Source organism: Macrobrachium nipponense, chromosome 14, assembly GCF_015104395.2.
Source record: "Macrobrachium nipponense isolate FS-2020 chromosome 14, ASM1510439v2, whole genome shotgun sequence".
Lineage (NCBI taxonomy): Eukaryota > Metazoa > Arthropoda > Malacostraca > Decapoda > Palaemonidae > Macrobrachium > Macrobrachium nipponense.
Window position 1 is genome coordinate 25,021,668 of NC_087207.1, and position 17,916 is coordinate 25,039,583.

The 17,916-nt window shown below is 40.1% G+C and overlaps 2 protein-coding genes across 2 annotated transcripts in view; one reads left to right on the forward strand and one right to left on the reverse strand.

Moving 5' to 3' along the window:
* Positions 1-2,761, reverse strand: part of LOC135226400 (von Willebrand factor A domain-containing protein 5A-like) — a 442,225-nt gene extending 439,464 nt beyond the window's left edge. The window contains exon 1 of the mRNA XM_064265890.1: positions 2,525-2,761. The gene's annotated coding sequence lies outside the window, so the exon portion shown is untranslated. The remainder of the gene's footprint in view (positions 1-2,524) is intronic.
* Positions 9-17,746, forward strand: LOC135226399 (catenin alpha-like). Its single transcript, XM_064265887.1, has 18 exons — positions 9-121; positions 4,600-4,770; positions 5,131-5,320; positions 5,810-5,976; positions 6,328-6,537; positions 6,886-7,062; positions 7,538-7,741; positions 8,714-8,829; positions 9,461-9,545; positions 9,695-9,865; positions 10,356-10,467; positions 10,986-11,186; positions 11,534-11,758; positions 12,420-12,541; positions 13,190-13,320; positions 15,019-15,259; positions 15,833-15,952; positions 17,192-17,746. The coding sequence occupies exons 2-18, from the start codon at positions 4,645-4,647 to the stop codon at positions 17,354-17,356; spliced, it is 2,763 nt and encodes a 920-aa protein (XP_064121957.1). The 5' UTR covers positions 9-121; positions 4,600-4,644; the 3' UTR covers positions 17,357-17,746.
* Positions 17,747-17,916: the final 170 nt, after the last annotated feature.

Below are 17,916 nucleotides of genomic sequence, written 5' to 3' on the forward strand. Positions count from 1 at the left end.
TGACTGATAACGGCTTGTATGAAAATGTTGATGTGTAAGCACCTACAGTTATCCGAATAACATTTCCCGTCCAGGATTGTGTCACAACCTATTCTGCCTCTACGTTTGCTTCCCACGAAAGGTAAATTTACTACAATAGATTACTAAGTTTCATATATATTTAAGCTTGGCTCCATAGTATAGGTTAGTCTCAACAAATCCCTCTTCATCACCTACTTAAAAGACTCATGTTAGAATCTCATTATTCTGATCGCTTTCCCAACAAACATGTCAAACACATTTCATAAATGATTCTGTCGTTATAAGTCAAAGGGGAAATTCAGAGAAGAATCACGCATTGTTCGCCAAACAACCCATAACTTTTAAATTAACGAATGTCCAAAGGAATGAGAGAAACATGTCTGGCAGTGTCTGGCAGTCAAGACTGCGTTTTAAAAAGACTACTGTCTCATTACTCGTCTTAGGTTTTAATGTCGCGTCCTCATTTTAACGGTTGAATCTGTTAACTCATTATTCCATAAGTCAAATTATGTCCATTTTTCTAAGTTTGATTTCAATATTCAATAAGTCAAACTATGCCATTCTTATAAGTTTAATTTGCGAGTTTTGCCATTTTTGTTTGTTTGTATGGTGTTTTTACGTTGCATGGAACCAGCGGTTATTCAGCAACGGGGAGTTTAGCCATTGAAAATTCATTACCCTCTAATGACCAATAGATATGAACTGCGTGGTTCTTGTTGGCCTTGGTCGAAGCCACAGTGAAGATGGGCACTTCGTTGGTGGGGTTGGGGAGGGGGTGGGGTGAGAGAAGTAGTAATAACAGGCGCCAGAGCCAAAACTTTCATACAACTAATGCCAAACTTGTTTTCATTAATATCAATGTCAAGAGTTTGATAATAAAAAATTCTCCTTAAGATCTTCCAGGCTGCATATATGAAATTCCTTGCAAAAAGTGTGATTAAGTCTATTACGGACAAACCGGTAAATCTCTTTCACATCTTAAACAGCACCAATATTCTGTGAGAACTGGGCAAATATCGAATGCATTATTCGTGCATATGAGAGATTTAGATCATCCTATTAACTGGAGTCAAGCAAGAGCCTTAATCCCATGTAATGACACAGTTAAAAGGAATATCATTGAATCTTGTTTCATCAAGTCAAATAATGGAAATGTTCTAAATTTAAGTCTTGGTTTATTTAAACTTGATGCTTTCATAATGAAAAAAGTTGTAGATAAATATAAGCAACAAAATTAATATATTCAGTTTTTACATGTTTTGGACTATACGAATACTTTGTAGTTTCTGTTAGGGTTAAATCTATTGTTTAAGTTTGTGACCGTGTGATATCCGATAATTCTGGATTATCTCTTTAATTTTTACCTTTTTGACAATTAACCATTTAGTATTCTTAATCTTGCTGTTTACATGATAACTTTCTCTTCAAATGTATTTCATTCGTTCCTTGACAATGTCTTAGTAAAGACGAAAGCGCTTGGATTTCTGACTATTTTGCTGTGGTATTCGCTTACACACACACACACACACACACACACACACACACACACACACACACACACATATATATATATATATATATATATATATTATATATATATATAAGTCATATCATATTTCCGTGATTCATATACATATATCGAGCTACAATGTCCTTTAATATCTAATTCGCCCTACCTCGGAATTAATATATTTTCATATATGCTTAACCGAAAGGGAATTTTTTCTCGATAATACTTGCCTGGATTTGAAAGGATCCATGGGTTCGCGCCCTGGTCCAGGCAAGTCTATTATCGAGAAAAAATTCCCCTTCGGTTGAAGCATATATGAAAATATATTAATTCCGAGGTAGAGCGAATTAGATATTAAAGGACATTGTAGCTCGATATATATATATATATATATATATATATATATATATATATATATATGTGTGTGTGTGTGTGTGGGTGTGTGTGTATAATAAGTAGTGAGATGGAGGGTAACTGGTAGTTTATCGAATGTGGAGAGCAGCAACCAAGCTGGAGGCCATTTGAGCCAATTACCTTTTCTCAAACGATTTGTTAAGAACTGAAAGGTTAACACCTTCATGAACCACCACCTCTAAGGGTATAAGGTAAAGTGGCCACCCTAACCCCGCCCCCCCCCCCCCCCAACCCCACACAGCAATCTCTCTCTCTCTCTCGTCTCTCTCTCTCTCTCTCTCTCTCTCTCTCTCTCTCTCCATGTTCTTTGTAACCCTGCTTGCCAAACGCCCAGTCCTTGCAAATGGTCCAGATATTGAAAAGCAATTATTTTTCATAAGTATTAGTCCAAAAACTCTCGTTCTTTGAAATATTTACCTTTTTAATCTAATTTCTTATTTCTGATAACATATCAATACTTTATGAGTCATGAGTGCGAGTGGTCAAGATCATGTAAAACTACAAAGTAAAAAGGTTGATGAATGTCGTTGCAATCACATTACATAACCTTATTAAATAATAATCATATTTAACACTCACCATCAGCCGGGGAAAGCGACGGCTGTCATCAGCAGTATACTACAGACTATTAGGCCTACGTATGCCTAACAGGCATAATCCATGAAATTATAGTAAGTTTATATACATTTTTTCTTGAAAATTTATATAAACTGTTACGGACAAACACACGTGTGGCCACGTGAATGGTCCTGGTGATGGTAGAAAGCTGGTCCTTCGAAAATAATAGACTATTAGGCCTACGTATCAGGCCATCAGGCCCTTCATAAATAAGGACACGAGGAGGATTTTTAGCCGATATAGCGGTAACGCTTTTAGCGAATTTCGCAAGTATAACGGAAAACGAGCAATAAACAACAAATCAGATTCTGTACATTAAATCACGAAATGGAGAGCTCTCCCTCAATTTCGGTGAGAGACCAACTCTGCACCCGTGAAAAGTTTCAGACGGTCTAGGCCTAGTCTTATTACACCTACTAGAAAAAAACAAATAAAAAAAAAAACAATCAGGCCATTGCTCGTGCACCTCATCGAAACCAAATTTGATTTACAGTCACTTTCAATTCAATTTTCAAATTCACGTTGCGTTATTTAGGTTTTGTGGCGGGGAATTATAATGATTTCCAAGGTATTTTTTCTTGATGTGAAATTTAATATACCAACGGGGTTAGCATACTAGGTTGAATCTGACGTAATATTAAATTTGATAATTATATATTTTCAAGCCTTATTATCTATAGATGGTTAGCAAAAGGTTCGATTTTAAAGTGATTTAGCAAAATATTCGATTTTAAAATGATTAGGTTTAAAATAAAACCTGTTTAGCGTTTTTCTTATCATTAGGCCTAGAATCAACATCATTTAAAATGGTACCAATTCAACGAATTCTGTAAAGCTCTCCACCTGTTCATTTCCGTTTTTTTTTATTTGATTGGTCTAATCTTTTAGATCTTGCCTCGGTGGGATATTTCACATACAAATGGAACAAAGTCAGTTTTTGCAATTTAATAAATTGCTGTTATCTAGGCTTTATGCACTGACAACCACTCTAACACCTCGTTAAACACACGCTCTATAGGCCTAGGTCTACAGTTTTCTGTTTCGTTATATGAACTGTCACTTTCATATTACACGCTTTCACTACTTTTTAATTTCAAAATAAACTTTTTTTTTTTATCCAAGTCATGTTATCTATCTTTATCTTAACATGGTCCACGTCTGTGGCTCGCTAGCCCGTCGACCAATTAACGTACAATCACGCGTCACAAAGGTTCAGGCTCTACTGACACTGACACTGACAGGCTGATATTTCTGAAATTCTGAATCCCGAAAATAAGTGTTCGAATGCGATGTTCAAATGCTGTCTTAATGACTAGTTCAACTCTTGGAAACGTAATGCTATCAAATGAATCAAGTTTTGCCAATTTAACCGCTACGTTTTCAAAAGCTACAATTGATATCTCATTAGTGCTTCGAACAATTTCCAGTTAGATTTTCAAGTTGTCATCGAACAACTTGCCGGTTACGGACACCGTCTGGGGGTATAGGGAGAGAGCACTGCAGTAGAGAGAAAAGTTGGCGAGCTTGCGGTGTGTGTGTGTATATATATATATATATATATATATATATATATATATATATATATATATATATATATATATGTGTGTGTGTGTGTGTGTGTGTGTGTGTGTGTGTGTGTGTGTGTGTGTGCGCGCGCGCGTATGATTTTAGTCACATCTTATGATTAATTTCAGGAACTTCATATCAATGCAAAGATAATACGATTTATAAAAAGTACATCTCCCATTCATGTAGTCTTTTAATTGCTTGAGTTTTTTTCGTAGCCATTTCTTCCATATTGTTGTAAAGTATATCGTTAGTCAAGTGACCATATTTCAGTATGCTCTGATTCCTTCGTGTTATGAATCTTTGTTACAGAATATCCAGTAGTTTCTTGAATGTTTTAAGGTGGTCGTAACCGAGACTCACGATTTTTATGACCAGTAGCCTACAGTTCACAATCACTGCAGCTGGAAGGTGCTAATTAGTTGCCCAACAAGTGAACTGGTTCTGGCTAATCCCTCCTTATCTCACAGGACTTAACTGCCAGCTCCACCAGGGAGGGAGAATTACCAACCAAAATGAATGAGGAGGAATCACCCACCGTGGAATCGCAGCATGAGACCCTCCTACTTCGATGGGACATCAAGAACATCGAAATCAGAACCCGGAGCGTGGAAAAAACTCTAGAGCCACTTGTGATGCAGGTAAGTCTACGAGGGAAACCGATTAATTTACAGGAACTATTTGGGGCGAGGGGGCCACCGTTGCTTAGTACCATTAGCGTGGTGCATTAATAAAGGGTGTCTGCAGCGCCCTTTCGATCCTGGCTTCACCCACTTTTTAGCCTTTTACTTTACCTCCATTCCCGCTTCCTCCCTCAAGTCTACTTGCCCAACCTCTCTAACTATTATTTTTAGGCCGACATTACCCCAGTGCTTGGCTCAACAGCCTTTTTATGATGATGAATGAATATAATATGGGATAATTTGGATTATATGATCTTGTAGTAGTAGATAAACGTTACGACTGCGGGCCATGGGGCATGATGTTCGTTCTGTTTTCAGGTGACAACCCTGGTCAACTCGAGCGGGTCCTCGAAGAAGAAAAAGGGCAAGAGTAAAAGAGCCCACGTACTGGTGGCCGCTGTTGAGGCTGCAACATCGCATTTCATCGAGCAAGGAAAGATCATTGCTAAGGAGAACCCCGACGTCAGCAAAGAAATGCTCGACGTCGTGGAAGAAGTCAAGAAAGCAGGTTAGTGACGACTTATGATGCTAGGTAGGCCTATTATTGTATTCTTGCTTGTTCGACTCAGACACCAAAGCCAAAGGTATTTTCTAGTTAGGTCTTCATTCCACAAGTCTCTTCTAATGTTGTGTTACTGTAAAATGATATCATGGCTGGAAGAGCACGGTCCAATTAATGGTGTCAGTTTTAAAACAGACAAGTAATTTCCTTGTCATAGAATCAGCTGATAAAAAAAAAAATATTTCTTAAATACCAAATTCTTACCTGGACCAAAGAATGGTGTCAGTTTTAGACAAATAATTTTCTGGTCTTGATAGTCAGCTAACAAAAAGCTTGTTTTTCTTAGATTCAGTCTTGCAGACAAGTAGTACTACGTTTCTGGAAATGACAGGCAGACACCTCGCATGGGGAGGGACTGTTCTGTTAGTGTTAGTCTCAGTTTAAGGTATATAACCAAATAAAGAGTAGGAGAATCCATAAGTATTTTGTTTCAAGGGGAGGACATGTCCAGCAGTGCTAAGGAATTCGCCGAAGACCCTTGCACGAGCGGCAAGCGGAAAACGATGGTTCTGGCTGCCAGGAAACTGCTGGCTGCCGTCACGCGACTGCTCATCTTGGCCGATATGGTGGATGTGCACCGCTTGCTGAAGAGGCTGAAAGGGGTAAGAAGGCAGCAAAGATTATACATATTGGTTGTCTGTGTTTCATGAAAGTGCTAGTTATTCTCTCTCTCTCTCTCTCTCTCTCTCTCTTATTCGCCATATTTATTTCCCTATATGATGAGAAGCAGTAGGCCTAATCTCTCTCCTCTCTTTTTTTTCTTCTCTTGGCTCTTATTCGCAATATTCTGAATATTTTCTTAACGCTTATGAAATAGTAGGTCTAATCTCTCTCTCTCTCTCTCTCTCTCTCTCTCTCTCTTCTCTCTCTCTCTCTCTTCGTTCTGTTCTGTTCTCTTAACGCCACTCTTCGCTAAGAAACAGTAGGCCTAATATTTTGAACGACCACTGCAGGTCGAGAACGACCTGGAAAACGTGAAAAATGCCTCGAGTAACAGCGAGCTCCTGGAAAAATTCCGCATCTTCAACCAGAACACAGAGGACCTCATCAACCAAGCGGCGAAACGCCAGCAGGAGCTCAAGGACCCGCGGTTGCAGGATGACCTAGCGGCAGCGAGGGCCATTCTCAAGAGGAACTCTGCTCTTCTCCTGACGGCTTCCAAGGTAACGATGTCTTCTGCAGGTTTCACCTGTGTCGTTGATGTCATTATTATTATTATTATTATTATTATTATTATTATTATTATTATTATTATTATTATTATTATTATTATTATTATTCAAGCTACAACCCTAGTTACAATTTGTATATTTTTTTCCCTCTGGGTAATCACCTACAAGAATAGGAAGACCCAGCAAGTAAGATTATCTCTTTTTCATCCAAGAAAGTCCTTTTCATTCATGTCAGATCATCTTTTCCACCCAGACGATGTACGCAATTTGTTCCATCAAAATAAGATATCTTTTTCATCGAAGTACGATCAACTTTTTCGTCCGTTCCTTTTTTTATAGGCCTATGTACGACACCCTGAGTTGGCAGCAGCCAAAGCCAATCGAGATTACGTCCTTCGACAAGTCTGCGAGGCCGTGAACACGATCCACGACGTAGCCCAGGGGAAGGCCTCTGGCCTCAGCCACCTACCGCAGGAAAAAGCTGGAGCACTTTCAGTGGCGATTGATGTGTTTGATGTAGGTCTAGAGCAGTTTAGTTGGTTAGCTGTAGGACATTGGGAAAGCCTATAGGACATACTGGTTTAATCATTGCAGCATTATGAATAAATTGAAGTCTCTCCTTTGTTTTGGATTACAACAGCTATCTATAAGACGTGCTGCTTTGTTTATTATAATACTGCAGACATGGATGTGGTATGCTCCTTTCTTTACTGAAGCATTATGGGTATCTTACTGGATTTGCTGCTTTGTTTACCTAACGATATCAAGTGTCAACGTACAGATGAATACAGGATGTTATAGATAACTAAAATCAAGACAGTGATTTTTTGTTTTGCTGAGAACTAAGATTTCCAAATAAATCTCCACTTTCCAGTTAGGGCCATACGATCGTGCACTCCATATAATGTTGTAGCACATTCCAAACTCCAAAGAAACTCTCATTTACATTCCATGAGGATATTTTAAGCATTTTCCAGCACCCACTTTCCAGAACTCGGCTGAAATAGACCCTCTGGACTACAACGAAGTGACGTCTAGGCCTACTCTCGAGGAACAGCTGGAAGCCATCATCAGTGGAGCTGCCCTGATGGCCGACTCCTACTCCACGCGGGACGATCGCAAGCAGAGGATCGTCCACGAATGCAACGCCGTCAGGGAAGCCCTTCAGGACCTTCTCACGGAATACATGGACAATGTAGGTGTATGTTTGTGTCTTCTTCTTCTTCCCAGCTTAATAATCCCTAGTCTACGAGTATACAACGCCATTGAGTTTATGTATAAGTACCAACAGATAATTGAGACCAAGGCATCACTGCAAGTGTCTTTTCTCCAGAATTTGGAACTGGATTTTTTTTCCCGATTAATGCTCTTATTTATAATTATACTCGATTCAAATTTACAAACCCCATTCTTTATTATCACTGAAAGTAAAAAAGTAAATGTGCAACTCAGCTCATGAATTATGTGAAACATTTGATTCCTGAAAATTCCGTGCAGACTAATATTTTTGGCGGGAAATCTGTCGTCTTCTGGCCCATACGTACACATTATTATTATTAATTATTATTATTGGGTTATTATTATTATTATTATTATTAGTTAGTTAGTAGTATAGTATAGTAAGTAGTAGTAGTAGTAGTTGTTGTTGTAGTAGTAGTAGTAGTAGTAGTAGTCGTAGTAGTAGTAGTAGTATAGTAGTAGTAGCAGTAGTAGTAGTAGTAGTACAGGCATGCCATCGAAACTAACGGTAGTATCAAAGATTTTTTTTTATCTTTTAACGTGAAAATATAAAAAAAAATTATCTACATTATTTGCATAGTACTTATCTTATCATAAATACAAAAGAATAAAATAAAAATAAAATTAATTAATGTACAATGTTAAATATACATTTGTTACAGAATGGTATTGCATGTAATCTATATTTTATAAAAATTCTCAGTAACTCAAATTTCCTTTTAAAAACCATCATCATATCCCTGTTATTGTTAAATCAGAATTATAGTAGTATAAAAGATGGTCGAGCCACAAGCTTACGAAACAAAAGAATGACTATTTACGAGATTTGCAGACTTACAGAAAATACAAAGTGTTCATCCTCGACCAAGTAGTTTGACTGCAAATATCAATATACTGACACTTCAGGCTTAACGAATATTTAATACAGGCTGGCAAAAGGGAGCCGTCAGCCGCCCTCGACCAGGCGCTGGGACACGTCCACGTGAAAACGCAGGACCTGCGCAGACAGCTGCGCAAGGCAGTTGTGGATCACGTTTCAGATAGGTTTGTAATAGATGTGCTCTGGAACATATTTTTGTAACTTAATAATCGCCTTATGTTTTAGATTTTTGCATACCTAAGTCGATGTTCATCGGTTCGAGAAATGGTTAATACTTTAAAAATGATAAATATGTTGAAGTACATCTGCCCATATCCCTTTACTAGACAATGCACAATTGTCTTGCCTTAGAAATAACTATACTAAATCAAAGTAGACCTATCCACTTGAGTAAATGTGTGGGTAATAAACTTGGCAACTATTTTGAAATGAGAGACTATGAGCTTCTTAGGAATGGAATGCTTAAATATGGTTAGATTAGGATGCAAAAATAAAATATCTTTCAAGGAAGTTTTTGCCACCGTTTTACAAATCATCGGAGAAGCTAAAATATACATTTTATAATATTAACACACACACACGCGCGCGCACACACACACACACACACACACACACACACATATATATATATATATATATATATATATATATTATATATATATATAAAAAGTACATTTTCTAAAATATTAGGGTAGGAAACGAAGACCACCGGTGAAAAATATATATTAATGAATTCATTTACCTATTCGGTAAAACATCAAGACAGTTACTAGTGCTATTTATTTATATTTACAGCTTCGTTGCTACAGATATTCCCCTTCTGGCTCTAGTGGAGGCCGCGCGAAGCGGAGACCAGGAGAAAGTAGCGGAGTGCTCCAAGGTAGGTTGGAGCGATCTCCGCTTCAAAATGGACAAGTGTTATAGTTTGATTATCGAATTTGATTCGTTTAGAGTCCTAGACCTATTGCAGTGCGCACCATGATGATCTCTCTCTCTCTCTCTCTCTCTCTCTCTCTCTCTCTCCATCAGGTGTTCGCCGATTACGCCCGCAACATCGTAGAGGTGTCGAACCTCGCTTGTTTGATGTCGAGCGACGAGGATGGGACGAAGATGGTCCGATACGCGACGTCCCAGATCGACCAACTGTACCCTCAGGTCATCAATGCAGCCGAGATGCTCGTCCTCAGGCACAAGTCCATGGTAGGCCTAGACGAGACAGGTTTTTGTTGTTGTTGTTGTAATTATTTCTGTTGCTTAAGCGGGGGAGAGGGGTGGTTTTTGTCGATGTTGTTGTTGTTTCTATTTCTTATGCGGGGATTATGGGGTGGTTAAAGGCCTTATGCCAAAAGGAGAAAGCGGGAATTATAGAGGGGAGTGGATGGATTAGAAAGTAGGGTCAGTTAACAGCTATCGGCCTAGGGAAAGTGATAGCTATATAGCCAGAGGGGAGTGAATATCAACAATAAACTGGAAGAAGAAGTTAAGACTTGTTGTGGAGGACGACAAATAGGCATGCTTGCCATTTACAATTAATGAATAAACAACATTTTCCCTAATTAGAAATGTACAGTTATCAGTTATAAGGACTGTAATCCATGATTATGGAATATTAACTAATAAACACGATATCCCTCCTCTGGATTACAAAAAAAATCATAACTGACTGAACCGTCTCGACTCCGGTTGCCAGGTGGCCCAAGAGAACATGGACTCTTTCAAAGAAGCCTGGGAGAACCAACTGCGAATTCTGATCGAATCCGTCGATGACATCACAACGGTCGACGACTTCCTGGCTGTCTCCGGTTGGTCACTCGAAGCCTGTATTATTATTATTATTATTATTATTATTATTATTATGTGAAATAGACCTTTCTAACTCCGTTATTTTGCTCTTGAGATCCACATTTGCAAGGAAGGAAATTGTTAGTCTAGAGACGGCCTTCGTCCCTTAGACATTTCGCGTATATGATGCTACTTTTGCGTTGCAATTTGTCTCTCCATTTTCGTCCTTTTCTTTATAAGAGCTTTGTTGAAAAGCAACTCAGTAAACATAATCTAGTCCAACCTATAGGAAATAGAGAAAAGGGTATTAAAACTTTCAATCTTAAATATCTCGATATTATACATATAGTGATACTGATCGCTAGTTAAAAAGAACATGACCTGAGGGATAACGAAACGGTAAAGAAATTCGGCAGCTTAAAGAAGGCCTCATTAATCAGTATTAAGACCGAATTAACCGTTAATACATATACGACTTAACAATTCAACTTGGCTTCGACTTAGACTACATATCAGAACACCTTTATCCCCGTGGCAGAGAACCACATCCTGGAAGACGTCAAGGCCTGCGTCCAGGCCATCAGCGAAGGCGACCTGGACACCTTCGAGCGGGTGGCTGGCGCCATTCGAGGTCGTTCGAGCCGCGTGTGCGACGTCGTCAGCGCCGAAATGGACGACTACGAACCCTGCCTTTACACCGAGCAGGTCCTGAAGGCGGTTGAGATGCTGAGAGATAAAGGTGAGATAAGGCAATGTGTTCGCTGCCGCTTACTTCAATGTTAATAGTAAATATTCAGTCATAAATATGGCGGACATAGTACGTGTTTTCTAAATAATTCTAGGTATATTTTCCCCAGTTTTGCTCATTTATATTTTTTGCTTTATTACGTAATTTGTCGTTGTAGCAACGATAGGCCTACAACTGTAGCTAAACCTACACGAGGAAAATCTACTCTTTCGGTTAGTCAGTCTCGAGGTCCACATCAGGACTCATATATACCTTTCTCCATCTAACAATACTTACGACCCGTCCAAAAATTTAAACCAACCACTAGGCCTACAGTAATCCAAATGAATCCTTTCCAGCTATTCCAAACTTCGGGAACTGCGTCGACATCGTATCGACGACCATGAGGGACGACCCGTCGAAGGACATCGACGAGAACGACTTCATCGACGCGTCGCACCTCGTGTACGACGGGGTGAGGGAGATTCGACTGGCGGTCGTCATGAACAGAGGAGACGACGAACTCGACCCGGAGGAGTTCGTTACCAACCCTCTTCCGGAGAGAATCAACATTAGGAGTAGCAGTGAGGAGGATTTCTTTTCTCTCTCTTTCCTTTCAGACTCTCGTTTCTAATTTATTTTGTTCATTCCTGTGGCATCGTTGTCTTCGTTGTTCATTTGTTTTCGTCTTCCTTCGTGGATTTTCGTTCTGTTACTTAGCTGTAGACTAGTTATGATTGTTCGTGTTCTTGTTTCTTTCGGCGCATCTCTCATTGCTTCTCATATTCATTCGCGCATTTTTCATTTAGTTTCGTCAGTTTTTTTAGTCATGTTTTCTTTTCAGTTTTCTTGATAAGTTTCCCTTCAGTTTCATCAATCCTATTTATTGCTCTTTTCTTTTATCATCATGACTTTTTAATTCAGTTTCATCGGTGTTTATATATATACATATATTTATTTTTTAAAAGAATTTTCATTTAATATTAGCAGTTTAATAGTCAAAGTTATTTTCATTCTGTTTCATCATCATCACAAATTATTATTTTGCATAAAGTTCAATTTTTTTTGTTTTCACAAATAAGACGTTTTCTATTATCCGCGTCCAACATCCACACTTCACTTCCATAAAGGAGAGCTGGCTCAACTACCCATCCACACATTCCATCCTTGGCTTCCCCAGACACTCCTTACCTCCTCCAGATCCTTTGCAGACGTCCTAAAAATGTCCCCTCCCTCCCTCCACAGTGCTGTTGTCGACGGATGACATCCAAGCCATCGACGAATACCCAGAGGTGACGGGCATCACCACCGCGCGGGATGCCATGAAGAACCTTAGCGACAGAGACAAGGACAAGATCGCCGTGGAGGTGAGTGTCTTGTTTGGTTATAAGTTTGTGTTTTTGGCAGATTTAACGAAAGTTATGCTATCCCGGGAACCTTGAATAGGACAGCAAAGTTAAGTATACTATCTCAGTTTAACCAGGCCACTGAGCTGACTAACAGCTCTCCTAGGGCTGGCCCGAAGGATTAGATTTTTATTCACGTGGCTAGGAACCAACTGGTTACTTAGCAATGGGACCTACAGCTTATCGTGGGATCCGAACCACATTACATTGAGAAATGAATTTCTAATCACCAGAAATAAATTCCTCTGATTCCGCATTGGCACCAGCCGGGCGCGAACTCGGGCTACCAGATTGGCAGTCGAGTGCGCAACCCATTCGTCCAGTGTGGAACTTGAATAGGAGAGCAGAGAAGGGGGAGATGCATAATTTCTCTATATATAATGTGGTTCGGATCCCACACTAAGCTGTAGGTGCCATTGCTAAGTAACCAATCGGTTCCTAGCCACGTAAAAAAATCTAATTCTTCGGGCCAGCCCTAGGAGAGCTGTTAATCAGCACAGGCTCTTGCTCATAGAGCAGCCCGTAGACACACTTGTGTCTCCAGCGAAATCCTATACGTAATTGATAAAACCCTAGTCAACAACCGCCTTCTCCTTGTTCAACACGCAGGTCGAGAACTTCCAGGAGGAGAAGAAGAAGTTGGACAAGGAGGTGTCCAAGTGGGACGACTCCGGGAACGACATCATCGCCTTGGCCAAACACATCTCCACCATCATGATGCAGATGACGGACTTCACCAGGTACTTGATCTCTGCTTCTGTGTTCCCATAACTGTTTTTACCCTTTCCATTGACATTGTTCTACAGGTACTTGATATCTCGGGGTTTTTGGGGATATTCTCTCTCTCTGCTTCTGTGTTCCCATGACTGTTTCCCCTTTTTGCTTCTGTGTTCCCATGACTGTTTTCTCTTTCTGCTTCTGTGTTAATGCCTTGGGTTTGGGGAATTCTCTTTCTGCTTCTGTGCTTCCATGACTGTTTCGTTCTGTTGTGTTGATGCTTCGGTGAATTCCTCTGCTTATGTTTCCATGACTGTTTCCCCTTTCTGCTTCTGTGTTGATGCCTCGGGTTTTGGGAATTCTGTCCCTGCTTATGTGTTTCCAGGTACTTGATGTTTCGGGTTTTTGGAGATATTCTCTGTCTGCTTCTATGTTCCCATGACTGTTTCCCCTTTCCCTTCTACAGGTAGTACTTGATGTCTCAGGTTTTTGGTGATATTCTCTCTCTGCTTTTGTGTTCCTATGACTGTTTCCCCTTTCTGCTTCTGTGTTGATGCCTCGTTCTTGGGGATACTCTCTCTCTACTTCTGTGTTCCCATGACTGTTTCCCCTTTCTGCTTCTGTGTTGATGCCTCGTTCTTGGGGATATTCTCTCTCTACTTCTGGTGTTCCCATTGGGGAACGTTTCCCTTTTGCTTCTGTGTTGCATGGCCTTTTCTTGGGGATTCTCTCTCTCTGATTCTTGTGTTCCCATGACTGTTACCCTTTCTGCTTCTGTGTTGATGCCTCGTTTGGGATATTCCCCCTTTCTCTCTGCTTTCTGTGTTCCCATGACCTGTTCCCCTTTCTGCTTTGTGTTGAGCCCGTTCTTGGGGATTCATTCTCTCTCTGCTTCTGTGTTCCCAGACTTGTTCCCCTTTCTGCTCTGTTGTTGATGCCCTCGTTCTTGGGGAATTCTCTCTCTGCTTCTGTTGTGCCCAATGACTTTTGTTTCCCCTTTCTGCTTTCTGTGTTGATGCCTCGTTCTTGGGGATCTTCTCTTCTCTGCCCTTTGTTTTGGGTTTCCCATGACTGTTTTCCCCTTTCTTGCTTCTGTGTTGATATGACCCTCGTTCTTGGGGATACTCTCGCGATATTCGGTTTGTTCCCATTTGACTGTTTCCCCTTTCTGCTTCTGTGTTGATGCCTCGTTCTTGGGGATATTCTCTCTCTGCTTCTGTGTTCCCATGACTGTTTCCCCTTTCTGCTTCTGTGTTGATGCCTCGTTCTTGGGGATATTCTCTCTCTGCTTCTGTGTTCCCATGACTGTTTCCCCTTTCTGCTTGCTGTTTGATTTGCCTCGTCTTGGGGATATTCTTCTCTGCTTGGTGTGTTTCCCTTGGGGACTGTTTCCCCTTTCTGCTTCTGTGTTGATGCCTGTTCTTGGCTGATACTCCTCTCGCTTACTTCTGTGTTCCCATGATGTTTTCCGCCTTTCTTGCTTCTGTTTGAATGCCTCGTTCTTGGGGATATTCTCTCTCTGCTTCTGTGTTCCCATGACTGTTTCCCCTTTCTGCTTCTGTGTTGATGCCTCGTTCTTGGGGATACTCTCTCTCTGCTTCTGTGTTCCCGTGACTGTTTCACCTTCCCCTTGACCATGTTGTCCTTCAGGCACTTGATGTCTTGGGGGCTCCGAGTGAGTCTAATGCCGCGGCCCTTCTTCTTCTCCCCCTCCTCCGCAGGGGGCGAGGCTCCCTGAAGACCACCATGGACGTGATCGAGGCGGCCAAGAAGATCTCGATGGCCGGCACGAAACTGGACAAGCTGGCCCGGGAGATCGCCGAGAAGTGCCCCGAGTCCTCGACCAAGAAGGACATGCTGGCCTACCTGGACCGCATCGCCCTCTATTGCCACCAGCTAAGCATCACCTCGAAGGTCAAGGCCGACGTCCAGAGCATCTCCGGGAACCTCATCGTGTCTGCTGTGAGTGTTCCCAGTGACGCCGTCGGGGTCTGTTGTGACCTTTTATTCGTTTCATCTTTTTTATTTCTTTTAAGTTTGGTCTTGGGACGATTATTTCTGTAGTTTACTATTTTGACGTTTTTCTATTTTACTACTGAATCAAAGTTTTAGGGGGAAGTGAATAATGATTTCTCTCTCTATATTATTATTATCATTATTATTATTAAAAAATCCTCGTAGTAGCAAGAGTCTTCAAATGGAGAAACAAATCCACAGTTATGTGAATGTACATAATTATATTTAAATTTAAAACTTTATTATTATTATTATTATTATTATTATTATTATTATTATTATTATTATTATTATTATTATTATTGTGAAAACAAACTAGTGCAAATGTAAATGTATATTTTTCATAAATATTTACAATTGACATCAAGTGTGAATTTTTTCACCAATTTAGTAACTCATGCGATTATAGGATTTTGGTAAATAATAGCAATAATAATAACAACAAGTTAACGTTTGTTTTAGGAAATTCCGCCATCTCCTGTCTATTCATATTATTCATTGACTCCTTTCATTCTACAGCTGGATTCGGCGACGTCTCTGATCCAGGCTGCGAAGAATTTGATGAACGCCGTTGTCTCGACGGTCAAGTGTTCCTACATCGCCTCTACTAAGTACAAACGTCATTTCCAGAATGAGGGGGTGAGCCTTCCTCTTCTTCTTTGTGTTTTGAAGTGTGAAATGAGATACGACAGTTAGAATTTAGGTGCTGTCGAAGCAAGAGATTTCAGCCATTTTCATTAGCAAATTTTATTGATAATCAGAAATTCCTCGCTGGAACGAGTGGATTTCGCGCTCGGCTACCTGCAATCCGGTGGTCCGAAGTTCGATTCTCGGCTCGGCCAACGCGGAACCAGAGGAATTTATTTCTGGTGTTAGAAATTCATTTCTCGATATAATGTGGTTCGGATCCCACAATAAGCTGTAGGTCCCGTAGCTAGGTAATCAATTGGTTCCTAGCCACGTAAAAATAACTAATCCTTCGGGCCAGCCCTAGGAGGGCTGTGAATCAGCTCAGTGGTCTGGTTAAGCTAAGATATACTTACTGATAATCAGAAAGTTAAATATTTTCTGTCTACACGGTTGATGCTTATGTATAGTGTTCCCAGTAGTTAAAAATACGCAGATGAGTGAGAGGAAGATTCATTATCAAGTGAAGTATATTCAAGAGTCGTATTGTGATAGATCTCTGTTTTGGAGACCAATGATGGCTCTCTCTGTTTTTAATGAACACACTACCTTCTTTATTACTCACGACCCTTGCTATCGACCACTTTGGACCTTTGATGTTTTTAGAGTTTAGGGATGTTATCATTTGTTGTAATTACGTTAAAGTTTGTTTGATTTTTTTTTTCTTTTTTTTTTGCGTATTTATGACAATGTGGCGAGACCCATTTTTTTTAAGCATTCAGTGGCCTTGCTATTTGTAGAAGAACTTAGTGGTCATGCTATTTGTGGGACAGCTTTCTGACCTTGCTATTGTGAGACAACATAGTGGTCTTGTTATTTGTAAGACAACATAGTGGTCTTGCTTATTGTGAGACAACATAGTGGTCTTGCTTATTGTGAGACAATATAGTGGTCTTGTTATTTGTAAGACAACATAGTGGTCTTGCTTATTGTGAGACAACATAGTGGTCTTGCTATCTGTGGGGCAACTTAGTGGCCTTCCCATTTGTGGGACCACTTATTGGCCTTGCTATCGGTAGGAGCATTGAATCCCCTAGCTATTTTGTGACCAATTAGGACCATCATCCTAAATCTTAGCAAGCAGTAAGTAAAAGGGCATTAGCAGGATAATCATCTGTAGGACCTCTGTACAGATTCTGTCATCTATCTCTCTAAGCATCGAGGACTTCATTTGTTGTCTCTCTCTCACAGGGTCTTCGCGTCGTGTGGAGGATGAAGGCCCCTGAGAAGAAGCCACTGGTGAGGCCGGTCCACCCAGAAGTGGTCAAGGCCAAGGTCAGGAAAGGAAGCCAGAAGAGGCCCGTGCCCCCTTCCCAGGTCCTGGCGGAAATCGAACGCATCGAGGAATTTGTGTGATGGATTCGTCTGATTCCTATAATCTACCCTTTTCAGAAGGCGAGTGTATAGCTTCCCTCTGAGTTATGGTCCACTTTTTTGTCCCCCTTGAGTTTTATTTGTGTAGATAGGGTGTCCATAAAGTCCCAGCACCATTCTGAGCTATAAATACTTGTAATGGTACTGGGACTTTATGGACACCCTGTTCAATCAGGCCTGGCCTTAGGTAATCATTTAAGTTAATCAAATGTATAACTGTCGGCTCATGCGTTTCATAAATGTAAAAATTAGACCTGATAACCTGTCATCTATTTTCAGTTACTGGTGTATCGTTACTTAAATTCAAATTTTATAGGATGGTGGTTCCTCTGCGAATGCTTTTAATAAAATATATTCATAAGTTTTGTAAACTGGGCGCGTGTCATTTCTACACTTGGTTATATTCATAATTTTGGTATTCAATGTTGCCAGGTGGTGTCTATTGTATATAATATATATATATATATATATATTATATATAATATTATATCTATATATTATAAAAAAAACAATATACAAAGCAAACATTTGCTGCTGTATGC